Genomic DNA, 21,036 nt, shown 5'->3' with positions numbered 1-21,036 from the left:
TATCATGAAAAAATATCCCCAGTGTGCCAAACAGAGTAGTGTACAAACGTAAGGAAGAGAGAGCTGTGTGTACAGGTGAAGCATGCTGACATACACAAGTGTTCACATAACAAAGAGTAATGATTCCACACAAACCAGAGATATCTCGGAGACTGCAAATGTTCTTTGTGAGTACTTCTTATGGCTCGGAACAGCCACAGACACTATCCCAAACCGTGACCTTAGGTAAAAAATATATATATGACACTAGGTCAAAGATTTATTCCCCATGATATATATACATGCAAGGCAGGGCATGGAGACTACAATACGGCAGAAGGCCCAGACAGGAATCACATAAAATGATGTGAAAAACAAGATACATACCAAAGTTGATATCAGAAAGGAAGTAGAATCGAGAATCTTGTCTCAGATATGAACGACCATAGGCCAAGGGCTTTGCAGAGTGGGGATAATGCCGGATGAATTCCATAGGCTATGTAGAAATATATTTCCCAAGGGGAACATCAATCTTCTATCAAAGAAAATCAAAAAAGAGAATGGACAAATGAGCAAATGGTAGAAAAAGTGCAGAAAATATATATGCATATGCTCAATATAGATCCATGCATATTAGGAGCCCTTGCCCGATCAATTATAAAAAACGAGGCTTTTCTAAATGGAAATCCGGGGATGAACACCCTGGTGTCAACCGGGTACTCGGCTGTTCGACTGAGGCTTAAACGAACAACACGAGCCCGGGTCAGATCTGACGGCCAATATGGGCAGGGAGGGAAAAGGTTGGAAGGAGGGGAGAGAGGAGAAAGAAAGAACAGATAGGAGGGGCTGGATAAAACGGGGGGGGGAGAAGAAAAGGGGGCGAAGTGGGGGGGAAAAAACCAGAGGAGAAAAACAAAAAAGAAGGGTAGGAAGGAGAAGGGGGGGGGAGGGTGTTTGGAAGGTCGGGTGGATCAGCGCGCCTGGGTAAAGGTCAGCGGGTAACTATTAGTTAGATCATCCATCTAGGGCTTAGGGCTTAGCTGATCTAGAAAGTTTGGTAGTCTGAAGCGGTTACAAAAAATAAACAAACAAAAGACAGCGGCCTTACATATAACTTATCAAGGGGGACGTGGTAGACAGCATACTTACGAGATATAAGCTCCAGGTCCGTCCATAAGGGGCATTCCTTCTGCCGCTCAAGTAGGGAATCTCGGGACGAGATGGAGAAACGTGGAGACAGGGACGTTTAAATAAGTCCTGGCATATGCTCGTCACTCGAGGGCGCGCGGTTTGAGTCATCGACATAGATGACAGATACCACAGAGACCGAGCCTCTCCCACAGAGTATGGCGACCATGTTGGAATGTGTGAAAAAGGCCTGCGAATAGTACAAAACTAACCGATAACTGGTAAGTGTTATCGCCTCCCACAAGTATAAGCATGGGCACGTGGGGGTATTATAGCATATGAGGGCATTTCACAGGAACTGCTATGATATGTTTGGCAAAACAAAATATATGTGTTGGCACATACATATAACTATATCCCACCCAGAGGACGTCCACCCATACTTTGCAAAGCCAGAGCGCGGGGTGGTCAGACGACTTAGGGCCCCGTGGGTGTGTGGAGCTACGCTAACTCTAAAGGGGAAGTGGACGTGGAACACCGGATTCCCCCCCCCCCCCCGTAAAATCCCCAATAAAACCCAAAATGAAGAACAATTGGAAGGAATGAATAGTAACACATAGTCCATCAACCATCGGTGATCGGTAATAATGCATTGGGGTAAATCTACCAACAGTGAAAGGCCCCCCTCCCGCCCACGACCTGGACATTAATAAAGCAGCCAGTCGGCTAGATATAGCTTCTAAAGTCAGCTAGGCTGGGAGTTGGACAGTTCAGCGGAGACAGCCTCGAGAGACGACTTCTGGCCCTGTGTAATTTCCGCAGCAGGGGGCGTCCTGGACCGGCGTCTGCGTCTCTGCTGGCACCAACGGGGCCTGGAGTCGTCCGCATCTTCTTTAAGGCCCTCATCCCCACTCTCTTCCTTGGGGTTTTCACACCCAGCAGTCTGCAAGCCTCTGACAACGAGCGTAATTGGTACAGTTTGTTATCCATGAGGAACACCAATCTGAATGGCTGGCCCCAGCTGTAAGGAATATTGCGTTGCTGGAGGTGCATAGTGACAGGCTTGAAGGTTCTTCGTTTCTGCAAGGTGAGGGCTGATAAGTCCTGATACAGCACCGGCGTTTGGTTGTGAAACTTCAAGGGATGCATTTGACGCGCTTTTTGGAGGATAGCTTCTTTGGTGCGGTAGTCTTGGACACAGACTAATATGTCCGACGGTGGAGCCGATGATGCCCGCGGAGGACCCACTCTGTGCGCGCGGTTCAGGCGCAGTTCCGTCTCCAGGGGTCTGCCCAGAATGTGATTGAAGAGCTCCTTCGAGTAGGTGAAAAGGTCTTCCAAGTCGTTGTCCATCTTCTCTCCCCTGATCCGAATATTATGGCGCCGGGAGCGGTTTCTTGGTCCTCAAGGTGGGTTCGGAGGTCGACTTGTTGATCATGTATCCTGAGGACCTCCTGCTGAAGTGCCGCCAACTCCGTGTCCCTTCCGTCACTCTTGCCTTCCAGGTCAGCGACCCTTTCTCCAATGCCGTCCATGTCTCGACGGACCTCCCTGATCTCCGATGTGAACTCCTGCTTGAGTGTGTGGATGTCTTCCCTCAGCGCAACAAACATAGACTCGAGAAACGCCTTGGTGATGGGCTCTGCGCCATCGTCCCGCTCTGATGTCGGGCCAGATGCGCTCGCCGCCATGTTGGAAGCCAAATGTCCAGCTGGTGCCTTTGCAAACAAGTCTTTAAGGGTCTTGCCCTTGCGTCCCCTGAAGGAGGACATAGATTGCCCTAACCTGACCCAAGGACGCTGTGGAAGGGCCTCTGTGCCGCAGCACTTGACTCCCACTCAGCATCTAGTGTCTACCAGTGTCCCAACCAGAAGGCAGAGGAGCGAGGGCGCCAAAGAGAACTCAGGGACTGCAATGGGTTCCGCAACCCTCACTTCCGCCAGCTGCTCCTGGCGGTCGCCACGCCTGTGGATTCTTTGTCAGGTCCTATGTGCCAGTGCTGACCCACCTTCCTCCGTGGCTATCCTCCTCGCTGCTCCTCCCCACCTCCAGTGCGCACCCCCGCCGCCGCACTTGCCTGTGCCAGTCCAATGCCGCTGCCATGTCCGCTGGCTAACTGGATCACTTATCTCCGCTGCTGAATAGTGCCACCAGGCCATCGAGATCCTCCACCATCGGCTCGTATGTGCATGTCTGGGTGGGGCCTCCCCAGCAGATGTGCATAACTGCTAGCTCTCAATGCACTGGGGGTCGGGATGCCAGGCCCAGTGGCGGATGGCGCCGTGTGAATCACTCTATACTCTATCTCCTCCCACAGGGAGTCGGCGAGCTGCGAGGCCTGGACCCAGCCGCAGCTCCCACAGTCTACCGCAGCCGACCGCCTCTCCCCCTGTATGTTGTGCTGCAGGCTGGGTCTCTCTCTCGCTGCCACAGTCAAACCGGACTCACCCCTGGACGGTGCACCAAAATGTAGGTCCGGGCGTGCAGCAGGCTGCGGCCGCGTTCAGTGAAGCGCAACAGCAGTGCGGCAGTTATCTGCCTCGCAGCTCCTTGCTAGCTGGAGCTCCCTCTCAGCCTCTGGCGACCCGGGGGGTCCACCAATCCTCTCTTACAAGCACCCGGCGGTGCCCACCTCACCAGGCCTCTTGGTGGGCTCCCATTGCCTTTCACCCCTCTCCAGGACCAGGCTTCCACTTATCTTGCCCAACGCGGTCTGCTCCTGCGTTTGACAAAATGGTGGCTGTCCCTCTGTGGGCCGCGATACCTGCGGGCCCTCTCTCCTGCATCCCTTCACCCCCTGTAACACCAGGCGTGCAGTGCTCTTCCCGCCGGCCGTGGGGCAGGCCCAGGCTTCAGGCAACTCCGTCCGCCGTGCTGCAGACAGGCAGCCGGGCTCTCGTCCTACCTGACGAAGTGCAGAGTCTTCCCCGAGTCCTGAGGAGCCAGTGCTAGTCGGGTGCACTCCCGCACCGGAACGGGAAGGCCCTGAGATCCCTGCTGGGCCCTCGACCGTATCTGCGTGATTTGCGGCAGCGGGTTCCGTCCTCAAAATGGTGGACAGGGTTTCTGTTGCTGGCGCCCCGCCGGGCTCGCCAATGCGCCTCCGGAGTCCGCTACACGTGGCCCTGTGTCCCTTGGGCGTTAGTCCTGAATGCCGGCTGCCGCTCTCTCCCGGACGCTGGGTCCGACCCCCCGGCCTTGTGCAATTCCTCCAGCCGTCACCAGGCCTCACCTCGTGGTTGCACCAGTCCGTCAGGCCCCGCCGCCCCGTACAGGGAATGTGCACTCCATGTCTCCCCACTGTCCAGGCAAGCGCCACAGCAGCATCGGAACCACACCAGCCTCGGTGCTGGGCCAACAGCAGCAGAAAACGGCCCAAAAGTCGGTGCTATTACAGGCCGTCGGCAGGAGCATCAGAGAAGCACGTCTGCTCACGTCGCCATCTTGGCAAAACGCCCTCAAATTGCTTTATTTAAAAGTAATCACAGACAGAGTGGTCTGCTGAGCCCAGCAGTCCACCATCCCTGTGATTTTTGCGATTCATAGGGGGTTGCAATTTGCAACCTACCTCATTAATATTCATGAGGTAGCTCATTTCCGATCCCTAGGAATCGCTAAAAGTGTTCCACACACTTTCATGCACTCTGTTTCGCGATTTACTAATTGCAAATCGCAAAGATTCGCAATTAGAAATCGCAAAACGGTTTCTTAATGCATCTGGCCCGTAGTTCTTTACAATAATCCAGCAATATAGGATGTGGCATATCAGGCAGTCTTGATGGAGATTCAAACCCCTGGACATTGGCCGGCCTACCCATCACTAATTCATTGACAATTATCTGGTTTTTGCTGTTAGTCGTTCTTGTGGAGAACAAGGCTAAGGGCAAGGCATCCACCCAACTCAATTCACTAGATGCACTTGTTCTTCAGTATTCCGTTCCACCGTTCGACTAACGCTGCAGCTGTAGGGTGATAAAGTAAATGGAATTTTTGTCTTATACACACCAAATCCATTATTTCATTTGAAAAATGTATTCCACTGTCACTTCAGATGCTCTGGGGCAAGCCGAACCTTGGAAAATATTCCTTCAATGGTACCTTTGCCATGCTAAAAGCTGTGTTGTCTTTCAAAGGAAAGGCCTCAACCCATTGTTAAAACTGCATATCACAACCAGCAAGTAGCGCTTTCCATTGCTTGGAGGCATCAGGAATTAGATGTCCATGCTGTGTCTTTCCTTCATTTGTTCCTCTGTGAAATGGATCCAAGAAACACTTCTGCTGGATATGTCCTCTTTTCTGACATTTTCCTATTCGAAAGAGAAGCCTCAGGACGGAGAGAAAAAAAGGTTCAGTATATGAAAAATAACTAAATAAAGCAAGACAGAGTGGTCGCAAACTGGCCAGATTGGTTTTATTCACACCAAAACACATTAGCACCACTTTACAGAATTTGCCAGTGAACCGTTATTTTCGTTTTCTCGTCTTTCTTTGAACAGCATTGTTTTCCCTGGGTGGGGAGGTGCACCATTCCTGGAAGTACTGCAATACTTGGTTCAGTCCTGCCAAGCATCACGCCTCAGGTGTGACACTAACGCATTTCAGTGCGGTGTTCCGCATCACCGCACTGAAATGCATTGTCACGCATTTTAATGCCACTGACTGCACTCTGCTGACAGCGCTGAAACTGCCTACGCCAGGGTGCTAGCGAGCACGCCGGCGCCTCCGACGCCTGTGTGTGCGCCGGCTCTGCAGCTGATGTGCTACACGCAGACTTAAGTTGCCAGTAGGCGGCTCACAAACAGTTAAAGATCCTGCTCAGCTCTGGGCGAATCGAGTGCTACAATGTTACAATTGAATCTGACCTGGGGCCTGCCTGCATTGAAATTTGTGCCTGTGAGTCACTGACTCACTGCCCAATACCAAGCAGGTCGTTGCGTTAATGGCTGTGGCACCGTGTGGGAGATGTGACCTGGTCACCTCACGTCCTGGAACAGTTAACAGGAAGGAAGTCGTCGGTCAGAAGCGGCGGGACTCGACTGGAGTGTTGTGCTGTGTCGACGTCCCGGTCCACATCGCAGTATGAGAGAGAGTGCACTGCTGAGTGTGTATTTATCACCCGGTGTTGGCCCGCGGCACGGCACAGCATTGACCTCACCTGACTCACTCTCTGAGTCTCATCATGATCATGGTGGCCGCGCGGCATGATCGGGTACTGCGTGCGGTGCGGGGAGACTGCATGCTGCAGTGCTGTGCGGTGGGCTGCGACCCAGTGAGGCTCACCGCCACGGTCCCGGACCGGCCCTCAGAAACTCTGACTGAGACAGACAGTGCCTGCCACAGGCTGGACTGTCTGAGACGACAAAAAGAACTAGACGTTCACAAGTAAGTACTTTCTTTGGTCAGCTGAGGCAGCCTGCCACGGACTGTAGTGTTGTTACCAGTACCTTGTTATCACACAGCACGCACACACACGCACTCTGCAAGATGGCTGTAATATCTGATATTTAAATGTTTACCTCATCTTCATAGCATGATTTTTTCTTGCAAGAATTAAGTGTCACTCATAGTCGTTGAATTATGAAGATGTCACACATGGCAATCTGAAAATTTGGCAGCTAAGTTGGTTGATGCATGGCATGGAAAATGTTTAATGTGATCTTATCAGCTGTTTTCCTTATTTTAGTTTATATAAGCAATGGACATTGAAACGGGTCACTGCAATGCAGTATTTGCATGCACACCTAATTAAGTTCACAAATTCCACGCTCTCTCTGCTTCATGCAAAAGCACTTTTAACATGTGCTGCCTGCTTTGGGGCCACTGGAATTATGCAGCAATGGAGGACAAAATGATGCTGCAGAGTTGACAAAATTATGCAGCAAAAAAAAGTCTGCAGGTTAATGCAGCTCATTTTCTGAAACTTTATTTTGACATTTTTACACATACTAACAGTCTCTGCAAAGATTTTTTCTCATTAATACCAGTATAATTTGCAAATACAGCAGTGAGCAAGATAACCAGTCAACCTTTCCTAAGGGCCCTCCAGTTCGCAGCTACACAAGTCAAATTGTTTAGTAACTTTTGATCTGTTTGAGCTACACTTTTTTTGTTAAAATTGTTAGATTATGCAACAGATGGTGTATTATGTGGCAAATATGGCAGAGCCATAATTATGTGGAAAACATTTTCAAACTAGGATAGTTTGACATTCATGTTTGAACTGCTCTTGTGGAAAAGGGAAGGAGAAGTGCTGATGACAGAAACTGCATAGCTCAGAGACAAATGGCTTATGATTCAGTCCACTTGTAAGGGTATTTGGGACATTCTGTGATTGCAAAAATATCCCAATTTGTGAATGTATTTTAATGTCAATAACTCATATTAAACCTTAAATAAACATGTGTATCCATTGGTTGAATTAAATAACAGAGTAAGCTTTAACTGGTCAGTCAAATGCCTAACAAATACTAAAAACTGGGATGTTTTGCTTTTATGGCCACGCCTCTGAATCCGCCTACTGACCAAATCCTCAGGTTATTCCCACCCTCTGATTCTATGTGCAGTTCCCCTACTTTATTCGCCCAAAATACTCCAGACCCACACAATGAGACAAAACATCACTGGTAGCATAAAAGGCCACTTTATTAATAAGATCAGGCAATTTCTTAAATATCCATAAAACCTAAAAACACTTGTTTATCACTTTTCTTCTGAACCATACAAATTTGCAATTTGTACCAAAACCTTATAATTTATTTGAACGTATTTGTTTGGAACTGTATTGACCAAAGAACCATCATAACTTCATTTCATGAATTCACCCCTTGTTTCCAAAATCTTTCACTTTTCCTTCTTTTTCTTTCCCCCATCCTGTTCCTCCCCCACCCTCTCTCATGAAGGACGATCAAGTCCGCTCTAGACCTTGACCTCCCCCTATTCCGCCACTCAGGAAAAAACCTCGGATTTTTCCTGACCCCACCCAAAACCCCCTCTTTTTTTTTTTTTTTAACCACACGTGTTTTTTTGTTTTTGTTATGTTTTCCACTCTTGAAGATACCCACAAATCCACTTGCAACTCTTTTGACAACATGTCTCTTATTTCAAGGACATCATAAGCCATTCCCAAATGGGTTATATGTACTCCGTCTTCTCTAAACAAATGGCCTTCCCTGCCAGTGATGTTGTCATGTGCTATGGTCTGAATCCCCAAACCCACACGAAAGATTTTCATAGCTCTGTTCAGTTCCTTCCTTGCTCTCTCTATAGCACTGAGGTTCCTTGCGTTCCACCACTGCTTCCTAAAACAAATTCAGTCCACCAACCTGGTCCCTAGCCAATTGTTTGTGCTCACAGCTAAATCTAACTGCATTTTTTTTCTTATTTTTTTTAATACTTAAACCTGATAATGCTACCAAATCATTCTCTCCTAAATGGAGTATTAGCATGTCAGGGCCATCTCTGTCGTACCTGATTTTGGCTAGCAATGGAAACAAGTTATCCCATCTCATCCCCCCTTCCCGTAACTCCATCAAATAATAAGCTTGCCCCATCTGGGACAAATGCACCCCATCATCACGAAAAAGGTGTTCCTCAGTACCTGTTATAGTCTCATGCAGTAAAATTCCAAAGACCCAGCGCTGAACAGAAAAATCCCATTGCTCCAATCAACTTCCGGCGAGCTTTCTCCACTGCTGTATGGTTCCGAGCCCATTTCCAATGCTGCCGCTAAATGAATTCTGTCCAAACTGGAGATGTTCCTGACCAATTACTCTTCAACACCGCCCAATCCAATTTCATTCCCTATTAAAAGAAACCTGACAGTGCTACCAGATCCACCTCCCCTAAGTGAAATTCAACAAATCTGGAAATCCTTTCTCCCGTGACAAATTGGACCGCACAGGAAATAGAGCACCCCATTGCATCCCCCCCCCAACCCCTTCCAAAATACTTCATGACCTTTGCTGTGTAAACCTAATGCACAGCCACACTTGTGTTGCTCCGCATATGTAACCGACCATTTGACAAAAGAATGTCCTATAATCCAGGTCCTCCTTTTCCGGTAAGGGCATAACTTGATCTAAGGTAAAACTGACAACAATAAGGTGGCATCCCCACCCAGTAAATTGCAAACTACCGACGAATAGAACGAGAACAACCATCAGACTTCCATCTACCGATTTTTATTTTTTTTATTTTTATTTTTATTTTATTTTTTTATCCCAACCGTGACGCCTCTGATCACATCTCCAAGTGTAACAGAATGGGTCCCATTCTATAAGGGATTCTGATCCACTAACGTCAACAACTTTACGGAAACACCGCCAGCACATGAAAAAACAGATGATATTGTCCAAGTTTGCATGATAAAATACCACCCGTGCCTGAAATGAGGGGATATTAAAAAGGATTTCCATTCCTGCCGTGGACAACAAACCCCAATGCCTCTCCCACTCAGTGAAAACCACGTCCACCTACCCCTTTGATCTGTTTTTACTGTCGCAACCAAATTCGCAAATTACCTTCTGGAACCTGTACATTTGTAGATTGCCTGCCCAATTGACCCCTTAAGCCCATCAAATCTGAAAACCGAAATGCCCCAAAGAACCAATATCATACGCAGCCGAAAACGACTAAGCTCCCACCCATCAAAACAGCAAACGAGCAAGTCCCGTAGAAGCTGTTGTAACAAATCAAAAGTAATTGGCTCCCGCTAATGCAAACTGATGAGCCCTCTCTTTACTGAAACTTTGAACATTCGCTTCAAGAAAACCCCACCCTTCAACTCCCTACCCCACAACAACTGTCCCTTAAAAAGAAATCCTTGAAAGCTTGCCAGCAAAACGTGGTATAATGACAAACCTTTGCTCGCTACAGGTCGTGACCACGCAGCCTACTAGCTATTCCCTACCTGACGTTAGCTGCGCAGCCCGCTGCTGAAAATCCTGGGGATCATCACGCCCACGATGTCCCACTCGCTGACCTTGATCCGTCGTGAAATCCGCTTGTGATCTCTGAAAAAATACTGGCAGACTTGAATTTACCCCGAACCCCCGACCCCAATTCCTGAGTGACCACTACCGGAACCGCATTTTTTCAATATAAATCCCATATTATTATTACCACTGTCCATTCATAGCCAAAAATTGACTCCTTTTGATCAACCAGAAAATTTTCTATATTATCGTAGTATTTGGCAATTCGTCATCACCAATTTCGCCATCATACTCCATCAAGATGTCACAGCTCGCTTCGCAACTGTTAATAAAGACACCTTAGGACCTGCCCTAGGAGCAAGGTCCGCCACCAATTTCTAACTGCTCCAGCTAGAAACCGCCATATACTTACCCTTCGCAGTAACCCTGCTAAATACCTTTCGTCACCGCAGTTGACACGTCCGAGTGTGCAACCCCACGCCCCAAGTGGCCATATTGAGGATTAAAAGCAGAGACCACCGCACTAGTAAAGTCTTGTGAATACTGTGACCTACACAAAGCCGCTCCTGCTTCGCAACTGTTGATAAATAAAACTAGGACCTGCCCAAGGAACAGGTCCGCACCAAATTTTAACCGCTCCGGTCAAAACCGCGATATACTTACTCCTCGCAGGAACCCTGCTGATACTTTCCGTCTCTGCAGTTGTTACAAACGACCCCCATTGAAGCAGAGTCAAAGTCCACTTGAGGGTGGCAGGTGAATGACGGGATTCCCTCTTGACGCTGCACGCCGTGGCCACTTAGCTCCTCCGTCTTCTTCCATAACCGAGCCCGTCCGAAGCAAGTCAAAGACTATGGAAGTGCCTTCCCAGTGTGTCCTTGAGGTTTGATAGACTGCCATTATTGTAGTACTACCCTTTACCTGTGTTCGGTACTCTTTGGTAACATGCACATGTCACTGTCCTCTTGTAACACCGTTTTCTACCTCCTGCTTTTGCTTGCTTTCGATACTTGCACCAGTGCCGCCATTGCCTATGTCATGTGCATTCTTGTGTTTGAGTGTCCGCCATTCATTGCCATGGTATACCTCCACTTGTACTTTGTACACTTTGTAACCTGCTCACAGGACAGTTCGTTCCTCATGTAATGCACCGTTTGCCACCTCCTGTAACCTGTTCAATCACGACCGGCACCCCCGCCCCATGCAATGCCACCCCCGCTTCTGCCAGTTGTTCAGCTGCAATGCTCCCCTACATCAGCTGTTCCCCCTGTGAAGCGCTCCGACACCCCCCGACAAAGTCAGCGCCATACAAAAGACGCACAATTAAATCAATAAATAGAGTCACTCCGCCCTGCCTTCAGAAGCGCTCTCACCGCATCCCTCCGACTCGCTCTTCCGACATGACAAGCGACTCCTCGTACCGCAGACTCCGACTCCACCTCTGCGACGCCCTCGCCTAAACGCTCCTACCTCCTAAGCTGGAACCTAAAATGGCGCCTTTCCCCTGCCTAACGCCTACGCACCTACCTGGCACGCGCTGGACCTAACCTACCCAATCGCCGCGCTGGGTCTGAGGGAGACCGCTTCTCGCTCTGCTCCCCCCGAGGATCCCATTCCACACTTAGACAGACCACTGTATGCATTGAATGTTAGCAATAATTTCAAAAGTGAATCTTGTGATAATGTTTCACCTGTTGTAATGCTTAATTAAGTTCAAAACGTTGAAGGGTATTTCCATGAATGGATGACGATTCCAGATTGTTAATTGTTATCCTCTTAGCATGAGTTTTTTTTAAAGAAGGTAGTATGGGTAAGTAAAGAAATACTGGCGTTGTGATTGGCTGGGTGGAGGCAGGACTGCCTCACGTTGTTAGGACTGGGACGGGGAGGACCCATGAGGGGGTAATGTATTAATTCCCCCAAGGAATGTAAGTGTTAGATTCTCAGGTGGCAGTGTTCTGATATCGGTGTTCTGCTTGAGGCAGTTGCGGAGATCCTGTTGGACAAAGCCTTGATTTGGTGTCATTTTGGGGTCTGTAACTTCACTACTGGAATAAAGTAGTGCATTTACCAACAAAGTGTGAGAGCTTATGTTATTCCCTCACCACGCGACAGTGCTAATAAGTACACCAACACAAGAGCCCCTATAGGTATTATACGCCAATTTTTAGTCACAGAAAAAGGTTTTGGCAAAAGTCAAACTTAATAATAATTCTGTGTAGATCGAGAGCTACCACTGATGTGGGTGCATTTGTATGCTTACAGTGTAGGGCATTCTCGGCAGATGAGCGGTTGGCACAGGTGTGCATGGGCTCTGTGGCTCCCACGATTACAGGGGCTGTTTGCGCAGGTGGGCCCGCGTTGGCTGTTCCCGTACTTGGGAAGGACGGCTCGCTCTCTGACTGGCACAGGTGGGCATGCCCCTAATTGTTGAGTCACCGCCCGGCCAGGATGAGTCACGGGCGACAGGCCCGGTCGTGTCTCCCCTCCCTGGTGCCGCAGGAGCCCCTGCGCTGGCCGCTTCCTCGCCCTCCTCCTCCCCGCGCGCCCGCCCGCCTGCCTGCAGTGACGCGGCCTGGCTGTGCGCGGTGACGTTGCAGCTGCTGGAGCCCAGCCGCGCGCCCGGGCTGAGCGGAGGCGAAGCATGCACTGAGCCTCGGAGCGGGAGGCGCTGCTGGGGTTGCAGGGTCGCTGCTGACCAGGCGAGGAGGACGCGGCGCCCATGAGCCGCAGCGGGCCGGGCGGCAGAAGCCCGGCGTCCGGGAGCCGGCGTGGAGAGCGGGGCTGGGCCGCCCGGGCGCCGCTGCTGATGATGCTGTGCCTGGCCGCCGCCGCCGCAGGGACAGCCCGAGCGGCAGCCCAGGCATGCGAACCCGATATCCCCACAGCCGAGACTTGCAGCTCCGAGAGGAGGGAAGACTCGGGGGCCGCCGCAGCACCTACGGCCGCAGGTGAGAGCTGCAGGCGGGGAGAAGTGAGCGCTGGTGCCAGCATCATACACAACCAAGGACACATGACAACACTGCGGGCGAGCTGTGGGGAGATCCAGAGATACGGGGAGTCAGTGTTTGGGAAGAGTGGTGGCTAAAAGCCCAGGTGCAGTGCGAGTGTGGGGAGAAAGGGCAGTACAGATAAAGTGGGAATCGCCACATGGATGCAGTCACAGCGTGAGGGTGTCCCTCCACCCCCCAAGACGGTCGCAGTGAGTTGCCTGCCTATAGTTGTGGGGGTTTAAGACTTGGTACATGGCGCAGAAGGTCTTCCCATAATAGTGCGATGGCATAAATCTCGTTATAGTGGGGGTATGTTCCATTATACACTGTAGGGGTTTCTGGCCTTAGAGATTGTGTGGGTGAGAGATGGGGCGCCCTTGGACTGTCAGTTTTTGTGCATGTCCTGGGGTTCTCCCCATGGTACATTGGGTCAGTGCCTATAAACAGTATACGAGGCTGTTACTTACACAACGGAGGCAGTGTGGGATTTAAACCCAGGCGCTGGGGTAAGTAGCCCTTGGGTAATAATAGTGTGATCGACTTTCTCAGATAGGGGAAGTGGGGGGATTTCTAGGTAAAGTGGGTGTTTTATACCCTGGGGCAATGTGCCAGTACTGCCCCATGTCATGTTAGTGTTCGCAGTGTGGGAAGGGATGGACACCAGGATTTCGTATTGTTGTCCGTGCACAGGGGCACACGTTGTAGAACCCAGGACAGCAAGCTTTCTTGTGGAATCGGAAGGCCTTGGCCTTCTTTCGGTACAGGTTCCTCTTAGTGCTTCGCTTTCCACTGGTCCTCTGGCCTTTCTTGGTAGTACATCACCCCGTGTGTACCCCTGAATTAAGTCTTGGATGTGAGGCATTCAGGAATGTCGCCGAGGCCTGAAGCTGCTGTGAAGGGTGCTCCTTCCGTCCATTGCATTGGGAAAAGTAGCTTCTTCCCGGCATGCCCGGGATGTGGTGTGTGTGTCCGGTTTGGCTGTGTGCGCAGCTCTCTGCAGGTACAGTAACTCGCCATCTGTCCTAACAATTAATCATGTGCTGCCTCCTGCTCAGAGCTCCGGCTGCTTTTCTCCGTTCTGAATGCAGCGCCTGCCCACAGACATGTCTGTCATTCCTACGCACATGCACAAAACATAACACCGACCTGTTTACCTACATGCAGTTAGTCTAGACGGGACATTACAACAGCGCACGCGATAATTATTCAGATCTTCCTAATTTGAAGGCTTATGTTGCAGGAAATATGATGTGTTTTAAATATTAAAATTAATTTCCTCGTGTTTTGCATTATTTAGACTCCCCTTTGTGCTTACTCGAGTACCACAAACGCGTTTCAATAGATCAGTGGATTGCATCCTTTTAACTGCCCTTAGGAATGTATACAGCTTCTGCTGAATGCGTGAGTCGTGTGCAACATGCACGGTTGTGACTGCCACCACAACATACACGGATTCAAAGGCATCCGAAACTCGTGAAATGTGCCCAGTCGATGCATTGTTGAACATGCTGTTTTGCCAGTGACTCATTTGCTTGCAAATGCACAGTATGCAAAGGCACCCAAATGGCCGTATGTCTTTTCAACAACCATCCCAAGTGACAGCGGTCAATAAGCATTCCTCTGCAGCCCGCCAACTGTGTGCCCCCACTGCCCAGGGTCCAGATATTGAGATTTCGAAGGTAGCCTTACAAATGTGGGTATAGTGACAAATTCATTTGGATGCTTGAAAACGGCGGCTCATGGCACTGTAGATTATCATCAGTAGCCGTGGTTCCAAGGGAGACACAAGGGACCGGCGATAGGACCCAAAGAGCAGCAGACAAATACAGTTTTTTTTATTTCTTGTAGTAGTTTGCGCCACGTTGAATGACGGACGAAAGAAACGTATTATACATTGTTGGAATTGTGGTAGTGTGCCATTCAAATGTTTGTAGACATGAATCATTTTTTTTTTATGGACTCATGGAAAAAAGTACATCGCACACAGGTAAAATAGTATATTAAATCACTAGGTAATAACCGAAGACTTGTAGGAGGAACTATGCCCAATTAGTGGCTTCATGGTTTTTGTGTATGTAATTACAGTACGTGTGTCCTGTTTGGACTACAACATATTTTCCTTTAATATGGATACAGTGTCCGTTGCTATCTAAGCTGCTGGCGCTCAGTATCAATATGCTAAATGAAAGAAGCCAACACTCATTCTGCTTGAGATCGGTTTGGTACATAACTTAGTTTACAATCAAGTTTTACATGAATGGACTACCCAGCCTTTTATCCTTGTAGTGTCGATACATGATCACCTTTTTAGTTGATTAATACTCTATGTGCTAAAAAGAGGCATGGTTAAAATTTAACACAGTGCCATTGTGCAGAGTCACTCTGTGATTCATCTTTATTTTGTTTATATTCTTTAAAACTACAGCACCAATACAGTTCATAAAAGCACAAGTAATTTACATAAGAATTCTCTAAATACAACTAGGTTTACCGTAAACACATAATTTCGGTACAAAATGCACTGCAGATTACGTTTCGGTACAAAATGCACTGCAGATTACGTTAACAGCCAAATAACATTAAAATGTATTGAGTGGTTAAAAGATTGACATAAACACAGTAGTATATAATGTATTCCTCTTATATTTGAATACATTTAGCATTTAAGGGACTCCATAGCGTTATCTAATCTTGAGGGCACTTCTGATAAAATTGATTACATCATAATAGATACAGGGCAATCCTAAGTGCTGTAACAAAAAAAAGCCATCCCAATCTTTACCATTGACTTTATGTAAGATTGGGACCAAGAAAGTGGACAGAAGGCCAAAATATAAAGTGCAAAAAGAGCATATAGTGCGTAGTGGTTTGTTTGGATGCATTATAACATGGGCATTTAGTAAGGTCCGCAAACCAAATTCTCTGTAACAGAAAATATATCACGAAGTGCAGTGTGCTGAGTGGTAGATGAGAAAGGTAATGTCTATATGTGGTGTGTGGTATTAGACCCAAATAAACCTCCATTCCCATTGTAGTGCCACAAACAAATTGTCTGCAGTCAATATGGACTGGGCTTTTTCCTTCTGAACCCTGGAGCAATATCGATAGATAACGTTCTCTTTCCAACTTTGGAATAAACATGTCTGGTTCGAAAAAAGTTCTGGGGTGCCCAACAAATGAAATACTTTCCTCATATAGGCAAGCCGGGGAATCTGATTCATTTTATCAAGGGCTAAGAAATCCTTTAAAAATAATATCACCAGGCCCGCCTGAGGCTTGAAACCGCTATAATCAACCGCATCAAAGGGGCCAGACTTATAGCATCTTCCAAATGGCTTAATTCTACCTCAGCATGAGAAATAAACGAGGCAGTGCTCCAAGGGACTGAAAAAATTGTATACAAAGAAAAACAATATTGGTTTGTTGTAGAATACCCGGATTACTATTCCCTTGAATACCGTCTCCATACAGCCTCATTAATACGCATTTGCTCTTACAGATCTGGATTATTTGTCTCACTGGTTTATGGCCTAGCCTATGGGAAAACCGAAAGACGACCTCAATTGCTCTGCTAAATTGTGATGATCTTGAAGTTAATGGGGGGGGGCAATTTAATGCTGCTTTAAAGGGGATTGCCAGGTAATTGAAAGTCTTAACCATGATTAGCTGATATCTACATTCGGGTGTCTGGAGCATTTAATATGAATTCTATTTTACAATTGTTACAATATTTGTTAATCATGATTTTGATATGTTTTTGTACGTTGTGTATAAAGTTGATGAAATACTTCTGAAAAGCACATAATCACACATTCATTACTGTAGTGCACACAGCTCATTTGAGAAAACTGTTAATTCCTCACAAATTCCATTCTAGTGGGAGACTCATGTAGAAACTAACTGGTGCCATACTCCAAGCCATAGTTAATGGTGTACTGATGTATCCTCTTGAATTATATTTGGGGTTAAAACACCTTTGTGTACAGCTGTTGCACATGATAAAAAAAAAGTGTATGCTTTTTTGTAAGTTGCTCCGATCAGGAAGGACAACATGATCCACTCCGAGACTTGACCTCTTGCGAGTCATGGTCCTTCCCGCCGCAATCAACAATGGTCATAAATAGTATTTTACACTCTAATACTATACACGTCGTATGAGAAGTCCTTGGGACTTTACAAGCTTATGCACAGTCAGTAAAAGTGAAGGGTTTCTAAGTGTTTGGCAAATATGATCGTTGTCATTCCGCGTTTGGATAATTACATTTTGTTGGAAACACTTGGAAAAAAAGTTGCATCAGTATTATAGTACTTTAGTAAAGTACTTAAATGTATATCCAACTACCGTTTGGTAGTACAGGCCTGAAGATTGTGTTACAAGCTTTATGAAGCACATCATGAGTTCATCTTACTATTGAAACCTCCCTCCCCGCACACATGGTATTGTGATTGCCCACAGACACCCATTTAACACACAATTCGGCAGACGAAGCCAGTGTTGCCTGTTGACATAGCTGCTGCGGGCCACTCAGAGCTTTGCTCTCAATACAGATCAACCGGAGGGCCTTTTTAATCATTCATGCTCCATAACACACAAGGAGCCTTTGGTAGCTATGACCAGCAGTCCGGAGCCAGGTGCGGCTCACTTGGAGATATTGAGGAGTTGGTCTACTACAGACCTAAAGTAACTTGTCGTGGCCTTTTGACCCTCCCCTCACAGACACACACATGACCAGTTTCATTTCCGTAAATACATATGCAGTTGTGACATTGTACCACGTTGGGTTTTATTTTCCGTGGCTCCAGAAAAGTGTTTGAAACAATTATATTCACTGCTCTTAAAAAGATAAGACGTAGCAAACCGATAAGGAAGATTGGAAGCAGAGTGGGCGTGGCAAAGTGTTGTGGTATGTGAAGCTGCCTGCTGGTGGTGTAGATTCAGCGTGTGTTATATCTGGTATCTCAAAGTAGTTAAAGAGGCGCCAACGCTGCTATCACCACAGATTTCTATTTCTTGTGTCTTGCTGGTACAATAGAGAGAGAGAATCTGCAAATCTTACACGTAGGACAGCGTGGATGCGTTTCTCAGTGCTAGAATCACTCTACATTCATTGATTGTAGTAGAAGACAACACACCACTCCTAACGTTGAGGGGAGTGAATGCTTGGTGCTGTCTACTATTAAACACCGCTGAAGATAACTTCGGTAGCTAAGCTCAGAAAGCCTGGGCTGGGTGTGGTAGAAGAAAGAAGACGTGTCCTCGCCGCTGGAGTTCCAGCCTTTGGAACCTAGCGCGCCAGGTTCGAATCCTGGCCAGCCCTGGATTTAATATCGCTAGATTCTGGGATAATCGCCCTGTGTATAAACTGTATTCGTGTAATCTCGACTTGATGTACACGAATTTTACCCCCGATCCCCACACACAATAAATGGTACAGTGCTTCTTATCAGCTAGCTAGTTTCGCGCTATATAAATAAGAAAGCACACACACACACGGCCGTGAGAAAGAAGGGTCTAGAGTTTAGCTGCAAACTCCAGAGAACCCAGCAGCCGCCAGTATACGCCCCTTCTAGTAATTAGTCAGAAAGACCAAATTAATGTTTGTTCTTGAGCGCTCACAAAATCCAAATGTGCAAGCATTTTAGTATCACTGTCTTATTTAGGAATGCTACATTTGTATAGTAAGAAGAAGGCTCGAAAACCAGCTCAGTTTTTTTGTTGATTTTTACGTTTAAAGCCGTGTTTTCACATATGGCTGCGCGCGGCTGTTCGTGGGCGCAGGTTGTGAGCGATTAAGGAAGCTGCTGCGTGGCTGAAAGAAGGAGGAAGCGAAACCGTCTGTGGGTAACTCGGAAGGAAAGTAGAATTGAATGTCATTTAAATAGGCCAAGCCTACCCTTAGGGTCAGGTTCCTTTGGAGATTCTCCCAGTTTATTTTTCTCAGTTTATTTGACTCCTTTGTCTGACACGCACTAAGGGATGGCTAGATCCCTTAGGCCTTGTGTACCAAGTTCTGGATTCCGTTCTGTCGTGGAACCCCTTCAGTAAATGAGTGTTAAAATGAACTTTCAAACAAGTGTGTGGACAGATTTTTGCGTAAGCTGGACCTAGCTGTTCTTTGCCTTCCTACAGTAAGGACTTATTTGATCCCTCTGGATACTAACCCCAAAACAGCACTTGAGGTTCCTCAGTGGATGTAATACTGAGTGTTTCTTTAAAGCTCATTGAGCAAACCTGGCTGCTGCACCTGCTTGCCATTGAAGTAGCGAATCAAAGAATATCCGGTTGTTCACTGAACAGCCTGTACTTGTGTTGTACTTTTATGTCGGACTTAACACCTTAGAAGGAACATTCTTATTCTTTGCAGAAGTCTGAAGCCTGAATCCTAGGACACTACATCTGTGGTTCTCAGCATATTGTGTGAGCCACATTCCATCCACTCTAAGTTCTGGGCTAGGATCTTGAAGAGGTATCTAGGGTCATGCTGTTGTACTGAGTTGCTTTTATGTTTGTTCTAAGTGGCAGTGATGGTTTCGTTGTCCTGTGTTTCTCTGTATTTGCAAAGTTTAGTTTTTCACTTAACTTGCTGACACTTTTTGTATTGAAAAAAGAATTTCAATGGCTTCTTTTCAGTGACGCCCTGAACCGAATGTGGTACAGTTGACGTGGATGAGTCACACAAAAGGTGATGCGAGGAATGCTTGCAAATAGTCTAACCACTGGCAATCTCTCAGGTACCATTCCAACGCATCAGTTTTTCACTCACTTTGCCACTCTAGACAAAGGCCCTTCTTATGCAAATCAGCACTGGCCCAGCTCCTCATGAGATCAGTCCATTCTAAACTTTCAGGCGAGGCCCCCCGGGCTCCAGAAAGGAAGACAAACAACCACAGACCGGTTTTTGCCATATTAGGATGTGTCAGTGAAGTATAGCCTGAATCCTATAGCACAGTGAGCAAGGGGCCTCCGTCTTGGCATACCTTTGGCCATTTAGGGCATAACATCAGTCTCACAAAAAGTGATGAAAGGAAGGCTTGCAAATAGTTTATCCACTGGCAGTCGCTCTAGGTAGCATTCAAACTCGCTGTTGATAGCTTGCTCCTGTACCTTAGGAACAAAGGTAAAACTGCCTGAGGTCAAACAAGGCCGAAACTGATCTGGGGGTTGCTTGTGTTCCCTCCTGTGGGCAGCTTTGCCTGAAAGTTCGGGATAAACTCTTCCTGTGAGTGCATATTTGCATACAATTGGCCTTTGGAGGCACAGTGGATGAAAGAAACTACTTTAGAATGGTACTCTGATCGATTGGCAGTGGTTAGACTTTATGCATACCTTTGTGTGACTGATTTACAGTTGAAGCTCAACAAGCATCGTAAACCTGCCTCCTTGGTGAATTTTCAAGCTCACAGGTTCAATGATGGGGTTATAGTAACTTTCAAAGTCAAATAGCAATTATGAATGCTACTGATTCATCTTAATAATGTAGGCTCAGTATTGGCCCTTTCCACCACGCAATCTTAGAACATGGGGAAAGTGCAGCAAAATTGCTATACCTATATCTGGTGATGCCATTGAACATAGTTGTTTCGTTTAGGTTTTAAAAATCAGTTTTTGCTGCTCACTTTGGGCTCTACGCACATATGTGTTGAATACGTCCGCAATCTGCTCTGCATATAAATTTCCTACTTTCTGTGGAAAATTGGCACGCATGCACTTTCTCCTCACAAAGTTAATGTTTTTCCCATCTAACTTATACAATGATCCACAATAAAGGTTGTGAATCTGACCATCTGTCTTAAAGTCTGAGTGCTTTGTAAAGTATCCCTCATAGAAAATGTTACTTTATCCGTGTTATATTTGGCTCCCACATTCCTTCGCTGGGATGGTGTACGTAGGTCTTGAATTTGAATTACATACAATGGTACATTCCTATAAACTGTCTGGTCCTGATTTACATAGATCTTTCTGTGACTAGATGTGACCTACTTGAGTAGTACTCCTGACTCGC

General features: G+C 47.1%; 1 protein-coding gene and 1 long non-coding RNA gene across 2 annotated transcripts in view; one reads left to right on the top strand and one right to left on the bottom strand.

The window, feature by feature from the left end:
* The window catches only part of LOC144821386 (uncharacterized), a 64,339-nt gene extending 51,884 nt beyond the window's left edge, over positions 1 to 12,455 (bottom strand). Inside the window, exons 1-2 of the long non-coding RNA XR_013608343.1 lie at positions 12,304 to 12,455; positions 367 to 514 (exon numbers count right to left, since the gene is read on the bottom strand). This is a non-coding gene — a long non-coding RNA (uncharacterized LOC144821386). The remainder of the gene's footprint in view (positions 1 to 366; positions 515 to 12,303) is intronic.
* Positions 12,456 to 12,609: 154 nt separating this feature from the next.
* The window catches only part of STIM2 (stromal interaction molecule 2), a 512,550-nt gene continuing 504,123 nt past the window's right edge, over positions 12,610 to 21,036 (top strand). Inside the window, exon 1 of the mRNA XM_078678367.1 lies at positions 12,610 to 12,991. Coding sequence (XP_078534493.1) covers positions 12,763 to 12,991 — 229 coding nt within the window. The 5' untranslated portion in view covers positions 12,610 to 12,762. The remainder of the gene's footprint in view (positions 12,992 to 21,036) is intronic.

The sequence above is a fragment of the Lissotriton helveticus genome, chromosome 2_2 (assembly GCF_964261635.1).
Source record: "Lissotriton helveticus chromosome 2_2, aLisHel1.1, whole genome shotgun sequence".
In the NCBI taxonomy this organism is placed as follows: Eukaryota; Metazoa; Chordata; class Amphibia; order Caudata; family Salamandridae; genus Lissotriton; species Lissotriton helveticus.
Note: the sequence above shows the minus strand (reverse complement) of the source record. Positions and strands in the feature narration are given on the sequence as shown.